The sequence below is a fragment of the Jaculus jaculus genome, chromosome 15 (assembly GCF_020740685.1).
Source record: "Jaculus jaculus isolate mJacJac1 chromosome 15, mJacJac1.mat.Y.cur, whole genome shotgun sequence".
NCBI classification, from domain to species: domain Eukaryota; kingdom Metazoa; phylum Chordata; class Mammalia; order Rodentia; family Dipodidae; genus Jaculus; species Jaculus jaculus.
This window is the reverse complement of record NC_059116.1, coordinates 59558808-59573628: the sequence shown is the minus strand read 5'-3', so window position 1 is coordinate 59573628 and position 14821 is coordinate 59558808. Positions and strand designations below refer to the sequence as shown.

General features: G+C 36.8%; 1 protein-coding gene across 1 annotated transcript in view; it reads left to right on the top strand.

Annotated features, from left to right (window-relative positions):
- Positions 1-14335, top strand: part of Malrd1 (MAM and LDL receptor class A domain containing 1) — a 771085-nt gene extending 756750 nt beyond the window's left edge. The window contains exons 39-40 of the mRNA XM_045134762.1: positions 10356-10431; positions 14252-14335. Of these exons, the coding sequence (XP_044990697.1) occupies positions 10356-10431; positions 14252-14335 (160 nt within the window). The remainder of the gene's footprint in view (positions 1-10355; positions 10432-14251) is intronic.
- The last annotated feature ends 486 nt before the right edge of the window (positions 14336-14821 follow it).

Genomic DNA, 14821 nt, shown 5'->3' with positions numbered 1-14821 from the left:
CATGAAGGCTTCCTACTTCAGCCACACTAGATGACACTCTGAAGTCCATGTTGGCCTCAAAATTGTGATCCTCCTGTCTCAGCTTCAAGTGCTGGTATTATTGGAATGAGCCATCATACCTAGCTCCTTCAATTTTTAAAATATAAATAGTAGGAAAAATTGAAATGAAATATTCAAAATGACAGAGGAGACAATGGAGAGCATAATCTGAGTTGGGCCACCATCCATCGATCAGATCAAAACAAACTTAATGTAATACCTATGACAGTGTGATTTCTTTGTTTCCACCAGAGAAATTGTTACATATAGTACTTTAGATGCATTTTTAAACAGTCACACCATATTTAGTTTTATGGTATAAAACATCTTTCCATAATAGTAACAAATTCTTCATAGCCTTGAAAATTCACTTGAAAATCCAAACATTTCTACATGGATGCTTTAAGCTCCTCATTTGTCAAGATACATATGAAGGGCATAGGCTTTTATTTTTCAAATACTGTTCAATGAGTGCTTATTACCACATTACTTTGTCTCTAGTCTATGACATTTTCAGTTTACATGTAAAATAAAAAGAAATGCCCACCTACAGTACTCTGCTTGGCTCCTCTTCAGGAAAACCCCCAAACTACTGTTCCGGGCTGCCATTTAACAAGGTGAAGAAGAAAAGAGAGAGACACAGGGCAGTAGGAAGCTTTTCGTCTTCTTAAAAACTGAGTGGAACAGGACTCTAAATGCAAATATAGCTCCATTAATACAACAGGAAATAAGTGAGCCGTCTTTCCTCTGTGGGTTGATGAATTGCAGGTAAACACACAGCTGCCTTTTTTGCATGGATGATGCTGGGGATGAAACACAGGGCACGCTATGTGTGCCAGACCATGGAGTTACATTCACAGTCCTCAATGACACACAGTTGGGGTTAAGAATAAGAAAATGAATAGAGTGGTAAATAAACTTGACTCCATCTAAGTCACCAGACTACAGGCACTAATTAAGACAGTCTTTCTTTGTAAAACTTCAGTTGACTCTTGCTGTATTTAAGAAGTTGATTTGGAAAAGGATGAGCACAGGAAACATTTTCTTTTTTCACCAAATAACTGATGAGGTAAGACTCCCAGTTGTCCCATCTCTGAAAAAAAAAAAAAAAAAAAAAAAAGCAGGTTGGGACAAGATAACAGCAAAGGTCTCTGCTAGCTCTAAATTAAAAATCTACCTTTTAAAATTAAAAAACTACCAATTTGGATACCTCCATTGATTCCAAGCTCTGGGGGCAAGAGAAAGAGGAGAAAGTTTCAAAAGAACATTCAAACTACAAGTGAAGAAAGAATAAATTTAGACAAAATGAAGAGAATAACAATTATTGTTGAGCATTAGCATGCCCATTCCTTTTAAGAGATTAAGTCTAGTAACCCCAAGAAGAAATTTTGTTTCCAAACAAATCCTAGATCCAAGATATTAACCGCTCTGTAATCAGTACCTGATGTAAGAATATATCATAAAATATATGTCTTATAAATGTTGAATTTCAATACAGGAATATAAAAGGTAAAAATACTATATGTAATAATCTCTCATCTCAGCATCTCACAGAAAATGCTTATTTCTCCCGTATTAGCATTAACATCTAATTTTACTTATTAGGGAAAGTTTGATAGCCTCACTAAGTCACAGATAAATGTGCTCATCATAAACAAGGACTGGAGAGATGGCTCAGTGATTAAGGTGCTTCCCTGTAAGGCCTACGGACCCAGGCTCAGCTCACTAGTCCCCATGTAAGCCAGATGAACATGGTGGTGCATGAGTCTGGAGTTCATTTATAGTGGCTAGATGTCCTGGCATACCCACTCTCTTTCTTTTGAATAGATAAATAGAAAATATATAATTTAAAAAATAAACGTTTAGCAGAGCAATTAGATAAGCAAAAGATATGAATGGCACTCCAAGTAGAAAGGAAGGAGCAAAGCTCTTTTTTGTCAGATAACACAAAACCACAAAAGTTTATATATAAATTAAATGAAGTAGGAAAATACAAGACTAACAGTTATATCAGTAATGCACAAAAATCACCAAAGGAAATTTATAAAGCAATTGTAATGACAAAAACATCTATAAGAATAAAATACCCAAGAATAATTTAATCAGGGTAGGGAGATATTTACAAACCTTAATAAAGAATTTTAAATGCCTATATATGGAAAATATTGGCTGATACTCACTAGAGCAATACATAGATTCAAGGCAATCTTTATCAAAATTCACAGTATTATTTTTAACAAAAATGGAAAGCTAATGATCAAATTCATCTTAAATAGCTAAACTAATCTTGAAAACCAACAAAGATGGAGTATTCACAATATATATTTCCAAAAGTCTACCAAAACCATAGTAAACAAAACGGTGATGTAATAACATGAGAATAAACATATAATGTTATGGAATGGAATTGATTCCAAATATAAGCCCAGACATCTAAGACTAGTTGATATTTGACAAAGGGGCCAAGCTTATTCAAGGAAAACAGAATAAGCTCTTCCAGAGGCAGAGCCAGAACAAGTGAATTTCCACATGTAGAAGGATGAAGTTAGACCTGCACCCTATATGTCTACAAATAGTATGAAGTAGATTTAAGAGCAAACTAGCAAGTGTTGAAAGAATACATTAGGAAGAAAATATAGCATACCTTCATGGCTTCTGACCTGGAGAATATTAAACTTGACATAAAAAGCAGAAATGTCAATTCTCCCCCCAAACAGGTAAATTGGAACTCCTCAAAATCAAAAAACTTCTGTGCATAAATGGACATTATTGAAAAAGTAAAACAGACACCCAACAGACCAACAGAAGGGGATAAAATATTTGACTCACATACCTGATAAGAGCTTAATCTCGGGCTGGAGAGATGGCTTAGTGGTTAAGCGCTTGCCTGTGAAGCCTAAGGACCCTGGTTCAAGGCTCGGTTCCCCAGGTCCCACGTTAGCCAGATGCACAAGGGGGCTCACGCATCTGGAGTTCTTTTGCAGAGGCTGGAAGCCCTGGCGCGCCCATTCTCTCTCTCCCCCTCTGTCTTTCTCTCTGTGTCTGTCGCTCTCAAATAAATAAATAAAAATTTTTTAAAAAAGAGTTTAATCTCTAGAATATATACATATAGTCCTGCAGACCAAGAACAGAAGAAAACTAATTAAAAATAGACAAATCAGTCTGGAGAGATGGCTTAGCAGTTAAGGCACATGCCTATGAAGCCTAAGGTCCCAGGTTCGATTCTCCATGTCCCACATAAGCCAGATGCACATGGTGGCACACGCATTTGGAGTTCGTTTGCATTGGCTGGAGGCCCTGGTGTGCCCATTCTCTCTCTCTCTCTCTCTCTCTCTCTCTCTCTCTCTCTCTCTCTCTCTCTCTCTCTGTCTCTAATACATAAATTTAAAAAATCTTAAAAAAATAAAAATAGACCAAGCATACAAATGGTCATTTCTTCAAAAATTACAAATAGTAATAATGACAGTAATAACAGTCAATGTTACTATTAGAGAAATGCAAGTCAAGCCCACACTTACATATCTCATCATATCTACTAGGACAGAAATAAGAATAAAGTAACAGTTCTTCCTCCTGTCCCATATTGAACTCAAGTTGGAAGAGGCAAGTCCAGTCTCAAAATGGAGGTTGAATGTGAACCCTTTTTGCCAAAGTGAAGAATTTTGTTTCCTACCCTCTTAAATATGAAGGTTTCTGGCTGGTAAGATTTTAGCTCACAGTAAGAACTGATGACAACCATTTATTTCCCTACAAATCTATGTCAGTTTTAAAATACCACCCCTTTTTAGTAGGAACATTGACAAAATTCTCCAAGCTGAAAATTTTATCTTGGTACCACATTTAAAACTTTAGGTATATTGACTAGAGAGATGGCTTAGCAGTTAAGCGCTTGCCTGTGAAGCCTAAGGACCCTGGTTTGAGGCTTGATTCCCCAGGACCCACGCTAGCCAGATGCACAAGGGGGCGCATGCGTTTGGAGTTCATTTGCAGTGGCTGGAAGCCCTGGCATGCCCATTTTCTCTGTCTGTCTCTTTCTCTCTCTGTCGCTCTCAACTAAATAAATAAAATTGAACAAAGATCAGTTTAAAAAAAAAAAACCTCTCTCTCTCTCTCTCTCTTTCTATCTATATATATGTATGTACATTGGCCATGTATGAATGGTCACCATGAGTCAAGTGATATCTTCTTCATGTAAATAATTCATTGGTGAAATCTACTATGGTAACCCAATTTTTGAGTAAGAAAAGAAAGTAATGTCAATATAGTAAGAGTAGTTTTGCAACACATGATGGTTTCTAACATTAAACTGCCCATCCTTACCCTAGGAAAGCTGCCTTCAATTTTCTACTTTGACAATGAGATGATAGAGACTTAACAAAGTTGTCTTCCTGAGTTCTCTTGCAAACAAATTCAGGGATTTATTTGGATCAAAACATTTTTTGTTTTGGTTTGCTTTATGTTTTTAACAAGAAGCAGTAGGGACCTAATTTATATCTATGCTGTTTCTTAGAAAAAATACTTTCACAAATAACAATTATTTGATTACTACTCATACCTGGAACTCATGATTCATAAGGGCTATTTTTGCAGCCACAATGGGGTTGCTTTAAAAAATTGTTTAACTTGATTTCTTTTTAATAGTTTCAGGACAGATAGTCAAAATTACTAGTTACTTAATTGTAGGAAAGCTGACTATAAAACAAGATTAGCATTATAAGAAGAAATCATTTGCCAGAGTACATCCTTAGGAAAATGTTGGCTTTCACAAGTGAGGATTGAATTTCCACAAAGTAGAATTGTTGAATATGGTTAGTAGTATTTTAATGACAAAATTCTTTGACATGGTTTTGAAGAAACACATTTTCTAAGACAGGAAACGCTTCTTTAAAAGCATTTTCATTCCATTTTGTTTATGAAATAAAGTGATTTTACTTTAAAAATGTAATTCCATTGTCGTTTTTGAAAGACATTATCTTGAGCTTGAAGCACCAGGAGATGAACAAATAGGAAATGGTTGAGGCAGTTATTTTGTTACACTTGGGGGCTATTGCTTCCAGTTTACATTTCTTTAAAAGCTGAGTTTAAAAGCTGACTCTTAACTTGTGTCTAAAAGGAGAGACCAATAATGTAGTAAAATAGAGTTCATTTGGTAGGGGAAGGTGGTGAAGAGTATAGTTACAGTGTATTACAATCTGAAATGCTCCTAATAACAGTATCTGGATAATTGATGTCACAAAGTAGTGAATAAGCATGCTAATGTGCAGGGGTAATAAAAGGATTGTTAGCGTCTATTCACAATTTTAAAGTTTCAATGTTTTTTTGATTTTTATGACATCCATGATGATCTGTAATTCAGATGTTTTGTTTGTAGTATAAAATATTTACAGAAAGATAACTTTTTCATTAAAGTATATTTAGCAAAAAAAAAAAAAGAAGAAGAAGAAGAAGAAAGTAACAGAATAGAAACTGACAAGTGATGAGGAAGATGTGGAGAAACAGAAACCTTCACATTTGCTGGTGAGACTGGAAAATGATTCAGTACTATGGAAAACAGTTTAGTGGTTCCTCAAACAGTGAAAGTAGAATAACTAAATGACTGCACAATTTCGCTCATATGTCTACCCAAAAGAATCAAAATAGATACTGTAAATGATATAAGTATCCACTAATTGATAAATGTATAAAACTATGAGCTATACTTACCATGTAAAATCATTAAACAATAAAAGTATTGAGGTGCAATGTATGATGAACCTTACAAATAATATTTGTTAAGTGAATAAGCCACACAATAATTGCAAACATTTGTGTGATTCCACTATATATGATACCTAAAATTAACAAGTTTCTTTTTTTTTATTAATTAGTTTTGTACTCAGCAAATACTGTCAGTTTGGTACCATTATTAGACTCATCTGTGACTTACTCCCTCCCCTTGACCCCTCCTTGTTGAGGTATATGGGTCATGCATTCTGGAGTTAGCCCACAGTTATGGGTAGGATAAATGTCTCTGTGTATCATGACCCAACATGTGACAAATTTCAAAACACAGAAGGTTTACTTTATCATTGCTTGAACAAAATATTCATCCAGAAAAAGTTAGGTAAGGAAAGAGTTTGTTTCACCATACAGTTCCAGAGGGTAGAGCTCATAATAGTGGGGAAAACATAGCAGGAGCAGGAAGCTGGTGTCACATCTTCACATCTGCTGAGGAAACAGAGAAAGAGAGAGAGAAGAGAGAAAAAGTTCTACTTCCAGTCACACATTTTCTTCACTAGAGTTCCTTCCTGAACAGTACCATGAGATGAGGATTAAGCATTCAAGTACATGAGTCTATTCAAACCAGCATACCAGGAATTGGTTATAAAGGGGAATGGAGTATTATTTCATAATACCTATTTAGTTTCAGTTTGAAGTAATGAAAGCATTTTGGACAAAGTAAAGATAGTTGCATACCATTATGCATGTAACGGATGGCATTGAATGATACAACTAAAGTGGTTATAATGGAAAATTTTATGTTATATATACTTATCTCAATTAACATAACTAAAGATTGATAAAATATTACCATAAATCATGTAATTGTGTTTAACTGTGTGACTTATATAGTATATAAATATATCCTAGTAGAGTTATTAAAAATAACTAATATGAACATTCACTACAAGGCCATGTTTATTGGATGCAACACAGGCAAGTTCAGTTTTATTTTGTTAAACTTTTATTTATTTTTTATGTGCTTGTATGTGTTGGGTTTGTGGGGTGGGGGTGGGGTAGTAGTTACAGACATGCCATTGCCTCTTGCCACTGCAGACAAACGCCAGGCATTTGTACCACTTTTTGCCTGTGCCTTACCTGGATGGCTTGGGAATTGATCTGAATTCAGCAGGCTTAGAAAGCACCCACTAAGCCCCAGGCTTTTGTTTTATTATTTTTTTCTTTATTGACCAGTTATAATAATTTAGACTAGTATTATAAACAACTATAATTTAGTGTATATAATATTATTAGTGTTAGCAATACTAGACGATATTCTCAGGTAATAAGCCATGAGATATATTCCTTTTGAGCTATTCAAGGGCCCACTAAATTAAAATTAGAATTAATCTACTTCTGTACTAAAATGTGTCCCTTGTGCCTACTGAGAATGCCACCTTGTGAAGTAACTAAAGCATTGCATGTAGAAGAACTTTAATAATAAGTGAGTGTAAGGGAAATTATGGGAGGAAAACCAGTATAATCCATGCAAGTTTCTTTTCCCAGAATGTCAGTTCATTGCTCCTGTACAGAATTCAATTCACTTTGAAACTTTAGGTCTCTATGATCCACCTGCCTGCTGGCAGATCCAACAAGTTAAGCATTGTGATTTTCACTTGTATGCAGTCTTATCATTCTACTGTGTTAGAACTGGCAGAACACTTCATAATCAAATATACTGTTCCCTTGCCAGAGGATCCATTGTCCTAAGTAAAGTTGTTTTTATTTGAACATCAGATGATTGACAAAATGGAAAATAAACTACATCATAAAACTTAAAACAATGTATGGGCCAACACAAGAAATTTATCTACTGGAGTTAGCTGTGGTTTGTCAAAAAAGTTCATACACATATCAATATTTAGCCATAAGAATAGCCCTCAGAATAGGAGCCATCCTCAGATCTGTGAACATGAAACGTAATTTTTTCCACAACTTTACTGCAGGTATCATCTTCCTTCTTTGCAGTTAATGAATCTCTGATATGCAGACACCTCCATCTTGTGTTATTTGAATAGAAAATTACTTAAGATTTATATATATTTTCAGTACCAGAATGGTTCCAATACATAAATTAGATGTTTGGGAATTTTGTCAACTTATCTGACTTCTGTCTGCCAGCCTTGATCTGTGTAATCAGGTCCATGCAGCCCAAAGCCAAAAGTCATGGTCTTATGTCAGGCTACCTTGTGATGCTTATGTCCTGTCCCTTTAGTCTTCAATTGCCTGGCGAGACCTTAAGACATCTGTCCTGTCTAGTCCTGGGTTAAGCTTCTTTCTGCTTTCTGATTTCAGGCCTGATTCTAGGCTAGAACAAGATTTCTGAGACCTTGTCTCTGTGACTGCTATGCTATCCCTCATTCCTAACTTCCATTCTGTTTTTACACTCCCAAACTCATGTTCAGTCTGTCCTAGGCCTACTCTTGCTTTGACATTTTTATACATTTCAACCTGTCCTCTATTCTCCTCTCAGTCTCCAGGTAGAGAGTATCCCTGTCTAGATGTGTGCCCTCACTATCACTTAGTGAATTTACTGCTCTGACAACTTGACACTGGACCAGTCTTGGAAGAAGTGAAGGCAAATAGTCAAAACTAATTCATTTCATTTAATTGAAAAAAACTCAGACGTATCCCCTGAGCAATTAAGGAGCTAACAGATATTTATTGCCCCTTTTAAGGGTGGTTCTATAATTTTTTTTCTTCAAATTGTAGCCCATTAACTGCATGGGAACCTCCTCATCAGTAATCAAATGCAACCTTAATAATGATGAATTATTCAATCTGTTGCATATTTAAGAAAACCACTTAAAATGTGGTGATAAACAGTTTTTAAAAGACATTGCTGATCCCAAAGGCGTCGTGGGGGTCAGGTAAGGCTTAGCAGTGTTGTCAGCTCTTGAAAAACGATCATGTGGGCTGGAGAGATGGCTTAGCGGTTAAGCGCTTGCCTGTGAAGCCTAAGGACCCCAGTTCGAGGCTCAGTTCCCCAGGTCCCACGTTAGCCAGATGCACAAGGGGGCTCACGCATCTGGAGTTCGTTTGCAGAGGCTGGAAGCCCTGGCGCGCCCATTCTCTCTCTCTCCCCCTCCATCTGTCTTTCTCTCTATGTCTGTCACTCTCAAATAAATAAATAAAAAATGAATTAAAAAAATTAAAAAAAAAGAAAAACGATCATGTGTTTTCAGGGGATGAACATAAGAAGTCAAGCTTCTGGAAGTGTCATATAGCAATCCACGAAGGCTCCATCATTATCACTTTTTCCTGCAGTGTGTCTGGGTAAAATACTGGCAAAAATATCTCAACATACTCTTATTAGGCAAAAATATGTACTATATAATTTTTCCTCTTGATTTCCCTTAAGACCCTGACAGACATCCCCAAAATGGCCTTCTAGTCTCCTTGTTGTATGTGTGTGTGTGTGTTCATGCTTCTGTGCACAGGCACACACGCCTGGGTGGGAAACTTTCCTTTCCTCTGCACAGTACTTTTTCTTCCTCAGTCATGGCCAAGTCTTCCAGGCTTCTTGTCTTCCAACAAGTATAAAAAGCACTAAAGGAAGATAATTGAGGAATTCAGTTACTTAATTGAACTGAACACATCTAGACCAATGTGTGAGGAGACCAAGGACAGGAAAGGAAGCTCTAACATCAAACATTACAGTACCAGATGCTGTGGCTCATACTTCAAATCTCCACCCTTACGTTGCCACAGCCCATGGTCAGGATGTGGTTTGGCCCAGCTGGAGTCTAATGGAGTGCAAAGAACATTCCATCAAGCCTGTTCAGCTTCATGTTACATTGTTCCTCAGCATGATGCATTGTTTGAGTAATATTTTAGAAAATCAACATTTAAACAGATTTAGACTACTTTTATTTTCCTGTGTTTATCTGGAGATAAATACTCAAAGAGTTTAAATTACACTTGCTTTTCAGAATGTGGTTACCTTGGTGACCTGCATGAAAAGCAAAACGTCTTATACATTCATGAAAATAAATATGCTGGCTAGACAATGTGTCCTCAAAAGATTTCTTCCAAACAATGACTCGAAAATGTACCACTGTGCATGTCAGTACTTACTTGTTGCCAGGTACAGTGGTACACACCTGTAGTCCAAGCACTCTGGAGACCGAGGCAGGAGGGAGAATTCAAAGCCTGACTAGACTACATGGCAAGACTCTGTCTCAAAACACATAGACAGGGCTGGAGAGATGGCTTAGCAGTTAAACGCTTGCCTGTGAAGCCTAAGGACCCTGGTTCAAGGCTCGATTCCCCAGGACCCACGTTAGCCAGATGCACAAGGGAGAGCATGCATCTGGAGTTCGTTTGCAGCGGCTGGAGGCCCTGGCGCACCCATTCTCTCTCTCTCTCTCCCTCTCTCTCTCTCTCTCTCTCTCTCTCTCTCTCTCTCTCTCTCTCTCTCTCTGCCTCTTTCTCTCTGTCACTCTCAAATAAATAAATAAATAAAAATATTTTAAAAAACACATTGACAAAACAAAATACAATAAATATCCTACACTCATGTACTGACATTTTGTCTTTGGTGCTCCTATTTTAAGGAAATCTGAAGAGGGCGCCACCTGTGCCTTTGCCAACCCAGTCTATGGAAATGGCAATCACCCAGAACAAGAAGAGGTAAGTGGCAGAATGAACTGTATTGTTTCAGAAACAAGCACACACACACATACATACACACAGAGAGAGCCAAGGAGCTGTGCTTGAAAATGTTTTCTTTATCCCCACTAAGAGAAATGTTCTAATCTAGTGATTGCAGTTGGGAGTAAATGGAGCTTTGGTCTCTTTAAATGAGCCAGAGTTTCCATTTCAAGATGGTTTCAATCTTCTTGGAAGACCAACTCACTATTAAATGGATTTGTGGTCACTGATCAGACTCCAAAAGAGCTGATAAATCTACAAAACATCAGTTCAATCCATGGAATCTTTGTCAGCTCTTCATAGTAATGACTCACTGAATATTCTTCATTCATTCCTCAATGACTTCTTAAAGGCTAAAAGAAGAATAACATTGTGTTTTCTTTAAATTTGGGATTTGGCTGGTGAGGGCCATTACCTGATCATTTACAGGAAAATAAAAATTAAATGATTAATGTCTTTTTTAGTTGAATTTGGAGCTGTGCCTTCTTAATGAAATATCAAGGAGGCTCAATAGAAAATGTCAAGGAAAATCTCTTAATTTTCTGTTTTTTTTTAAAGTGTTGAAGCCATTTGTAGCTGTACTAATTGACAAAAGAAGGTTGTATATATTTAAGTTAGCCAACATGGTTTGATATACAGATACACAGTGGAGTGATTTTTGTCATCCAACTAGTTAACACACTTATCATTTCACATGCTGACCACTCATGCATGAGGAAGAACATCTGAGATTTGCTCATGAATCTCAGATACACAGTGTAGCATCATGAACTGCTCACCTTGCTGTATATGATCTCTCCAGAACTTGCTCATTCTTCATGACTGACACCTTACCCTCAACCCTTTAATGTCGATGTGGTGTGTGAGTGCATATGTACTTTTGTGTGTACAGCTTTGCACATTCAGTGTGCAAGCATACAGATGCCAGAGTAGAATGCCAGGTATACTCCTCCATTGACCATCTGATTTATTTCCTTGAGATGAAATCTATCACTGAACACGGAGCTGCCAAGCAGGTGGAACATTAAGTCCCAGAGAATCCCTGTCTTCAACCCTCCTACAGGACTGGGTATAGAGATGCATGTGGTCATACCTAGCTTTTCACATGATTCTTTGGACTGAACTCAGATCTACCTGCTTGCATTGCTTGCATGGCAAGTGCTCTTATCCACTGGGCCATCTCTCCACATATACATATACATATATGTATACATATACATATACATATACTTACATACACACACACACACACACACACACACATATATATATATATATATATATATACATCTTCTTTAATGATAGCATGATTCACACTTATAGTCCTATTTTGGTAGTCCTATTTTGGTAGAAATGAGACAAAGAACTAGGAAATTTCCTTGGTATGAAGAAAATTAATGTGGATGTTTCAATGAATGAATCAAAATGGAATAAAAGTGAAAATGTTTCCGTACATAAAGGGCAATAAATAAGTGGACATAATGTTTTACAAGTCAGAGCAGAAAGGCTTAATGTAAACCTATTTCTACTTTCTCTAAAAATAATTAAATCTATTGTCATCTACTTCAATTAGCTTGAAATACTGATAAATGCTAGAGGAAAAAAGGTATTAATATGAAGCATTTTTGATTTGAAAATCTTTTGTATGACTACCTCACACACTTTCACTGACTAAGAAGTAGTTAGAAGAATATTATACATTTTTTTCAAGTTCATTGAGAAGACAGATTTTCTAGAGTTCAGGGATGTGCTTCCCAGCATGCACAGGAAGAATTCAAAATCAAAGAGCCAACTTTCAACATGCTTTGAAGCTACTTTTATCTATGTGCAGATAGCTGTACAACTGATCAGTAAGGGGAAATTTCAGAGTAATTTTACTTCATCTTATGATAAAGTATTCCTGTTTTACATTCTTCTTTTTCTATTTAAATTCCTTTTTCCCTCATTAAAATGACGAGAGGTGCTGGGGAGAGAGTTCAGAAGGTAAAATGCTGGCTTCATGTGCATGAGGACTTGAGTTCATCCCCGGAACCCATGTAAAAAGCCAGACATAGACATGCATGTCTGTCACCACAGTGATGAAGGAAGGCAAAACCAAGAGAGTGGCCAGAACTTGCTAGTTGGCCAATCCAACTGAAAACAGCAGCTCCAGGTTCACTGAGACTCTGCCTTAAGGAAACAAAGGATAAGAACAATACAGGAGGACATCAACTTTGTCTTTTGGCCTCTGTACTGTGCATAGGTTGGGGTGGGTATCTGCAAACACATGCATTATGCTATGCATGCACCTCTCAAAATACACAAACATGCACTCCCCCCAAAAAAAGAATATTGGAGAATAAATCCTGACACATTTCCTGATTTCTATTACTTCCAAAACAACAATAAAATTTATGTTCCTTAAAATAATAAAAGATGAATTTAACTCACATATTATTCAAAGAGGTCTTATCAAAATCTTATGGCATGCTTCTGATATTGGCAACATAGTGTGAAGCACTGCAAATACCATGAGCACCCTCAGATCAGAGGAACTCCTTGGTTAATCACACCATGCTGTCAGCCCTGGGGAGCACTTCAGCAAGTCTCAGTGAATCACATTGCTGTCTAAGTTCTGGGGAGCACCTCACCAAGTCTCAGTGAACCACACTGTCCTCTCAGCCCCAGGGGAACCTCAGCAAATCTCACTGAATCACACTGTCCTCTCAGCCCAGGAGCACCTCACCAAATCTTAGGAAATCACACTGTCCTCCCAACCCTGGGGAACACCTCAGCACATATCAGGCTATCACACTGTCCTCTCAGCCCAGGAGACACGCACTAAATCTCAGTGAAACACATTGTCCTCTCGGCCCCATGAGCATCTCACCAAATCTCAGGAAATCACACTGTCCTCTCAGCCCAGGGGCACCTCACCAAATCTCAGGAAATCACACTGTCCTCTCAGCCCAGGGGCACCTCACCAAATCTCAGGAAATCACACTGTCCTCTCAGCCCAGGAGTACCTCACCAAATCTCAGAGAATCACACTGTCCTCTCAGCCCTGGGGAACACCTCAGCACATCTCAGAGAATCACACTGCCCTCTCAGCTCTAAAAGGACCTCAGCACATCTCAGGTGTTAATTAACTTTAATTATGCACTTTCAGTTACATCTTGAAGAACTAAGGAACTGAAAAAGTGGAACTATAGTATCATACCAAATATTCAGCAATATTGTCTTGATGAAATAAAATTCTTGGTGTTTAATCTCTACCTCATGTGCCTCACAAATAAGTAAGGCTTTTATATTAGGTTTTTATTTTTATCATATTTCAAAATCAGAATATATAATAATAATAAAATGGATATACATATCCTTTTAAGCTCTATTAATATCTAGAGGTCATATGCTCTTAACTTCTCTTAGTTTTCATTCAATATATTTGTTGAAGAAATGAGTTTGTCATCTAGAATTTTCCATATTTTAGAATTTGCAATATATACTATAACCTAACTATATTGGATACAACAGACTATACTGGATACAACCAAGCAGAGAACAAGCATATTTTCCTCCAACTATAGGTGAAAATTAGGCAGTGCCTATGTTCAGGTGACCCAGACATATCCAGGGGCTGGCCCAATGTCAGAAGTTCATAAAGGACAGGAGATGCTAGAGAAAGTCTTGGGAATGCTCTAAATACAGCTAGAGTGGAAACATTTTGGGCTCTTGCTGCACTGTTCATGATCATTACTGAAATCTCCTACTTTAATGTCTGAAACTCTAACCTTTGAAATGTATGTTTCCTCTTGTTTAGAGTTCTGTCTGCTCCTTCTCAAATCCATCCTATGGAAGAACATCAGGAAGCCTGGAAACTGTGTCTTATCATCTCAAATCATAACATAAAGACCATTGATAGAACATTCTATTCTCCAAATTACTGTTTTAAAATGCTTACTTTTTCTCTTATATAATGGTAGAAAATAGATTCAAATGCTAGTGATTATAATGACCAAAGATTTTCTACCCCAATATGTTGAATGATTTCCTATGGTTAGAATCTGCGCTGTGTGTTTCTGAGCATCTTAATAAAATTATTTACCTATCATTCTTGTTTTCCTTTGGTTTTGTATTGGCTATTTCTTAAATGATGGATCAAACTCATTCACATTCTGAATTGGTTATTTCTTAAAGAGATGAATCAAACTCATTTAAATTCTGAACACACAAAAAAGTTTTAAAATGTTTTAGAACCAGATTATAGTAAAAATGTACAATTTGTTTTGCAGAAAATCAATTAAACTATAAAACAGCTTTTAAATTTTGAAAAATGTGTGGCAATTGATCCTAAACTTACTTTTTCAAGTTCCACAGCACTTTAAAAATA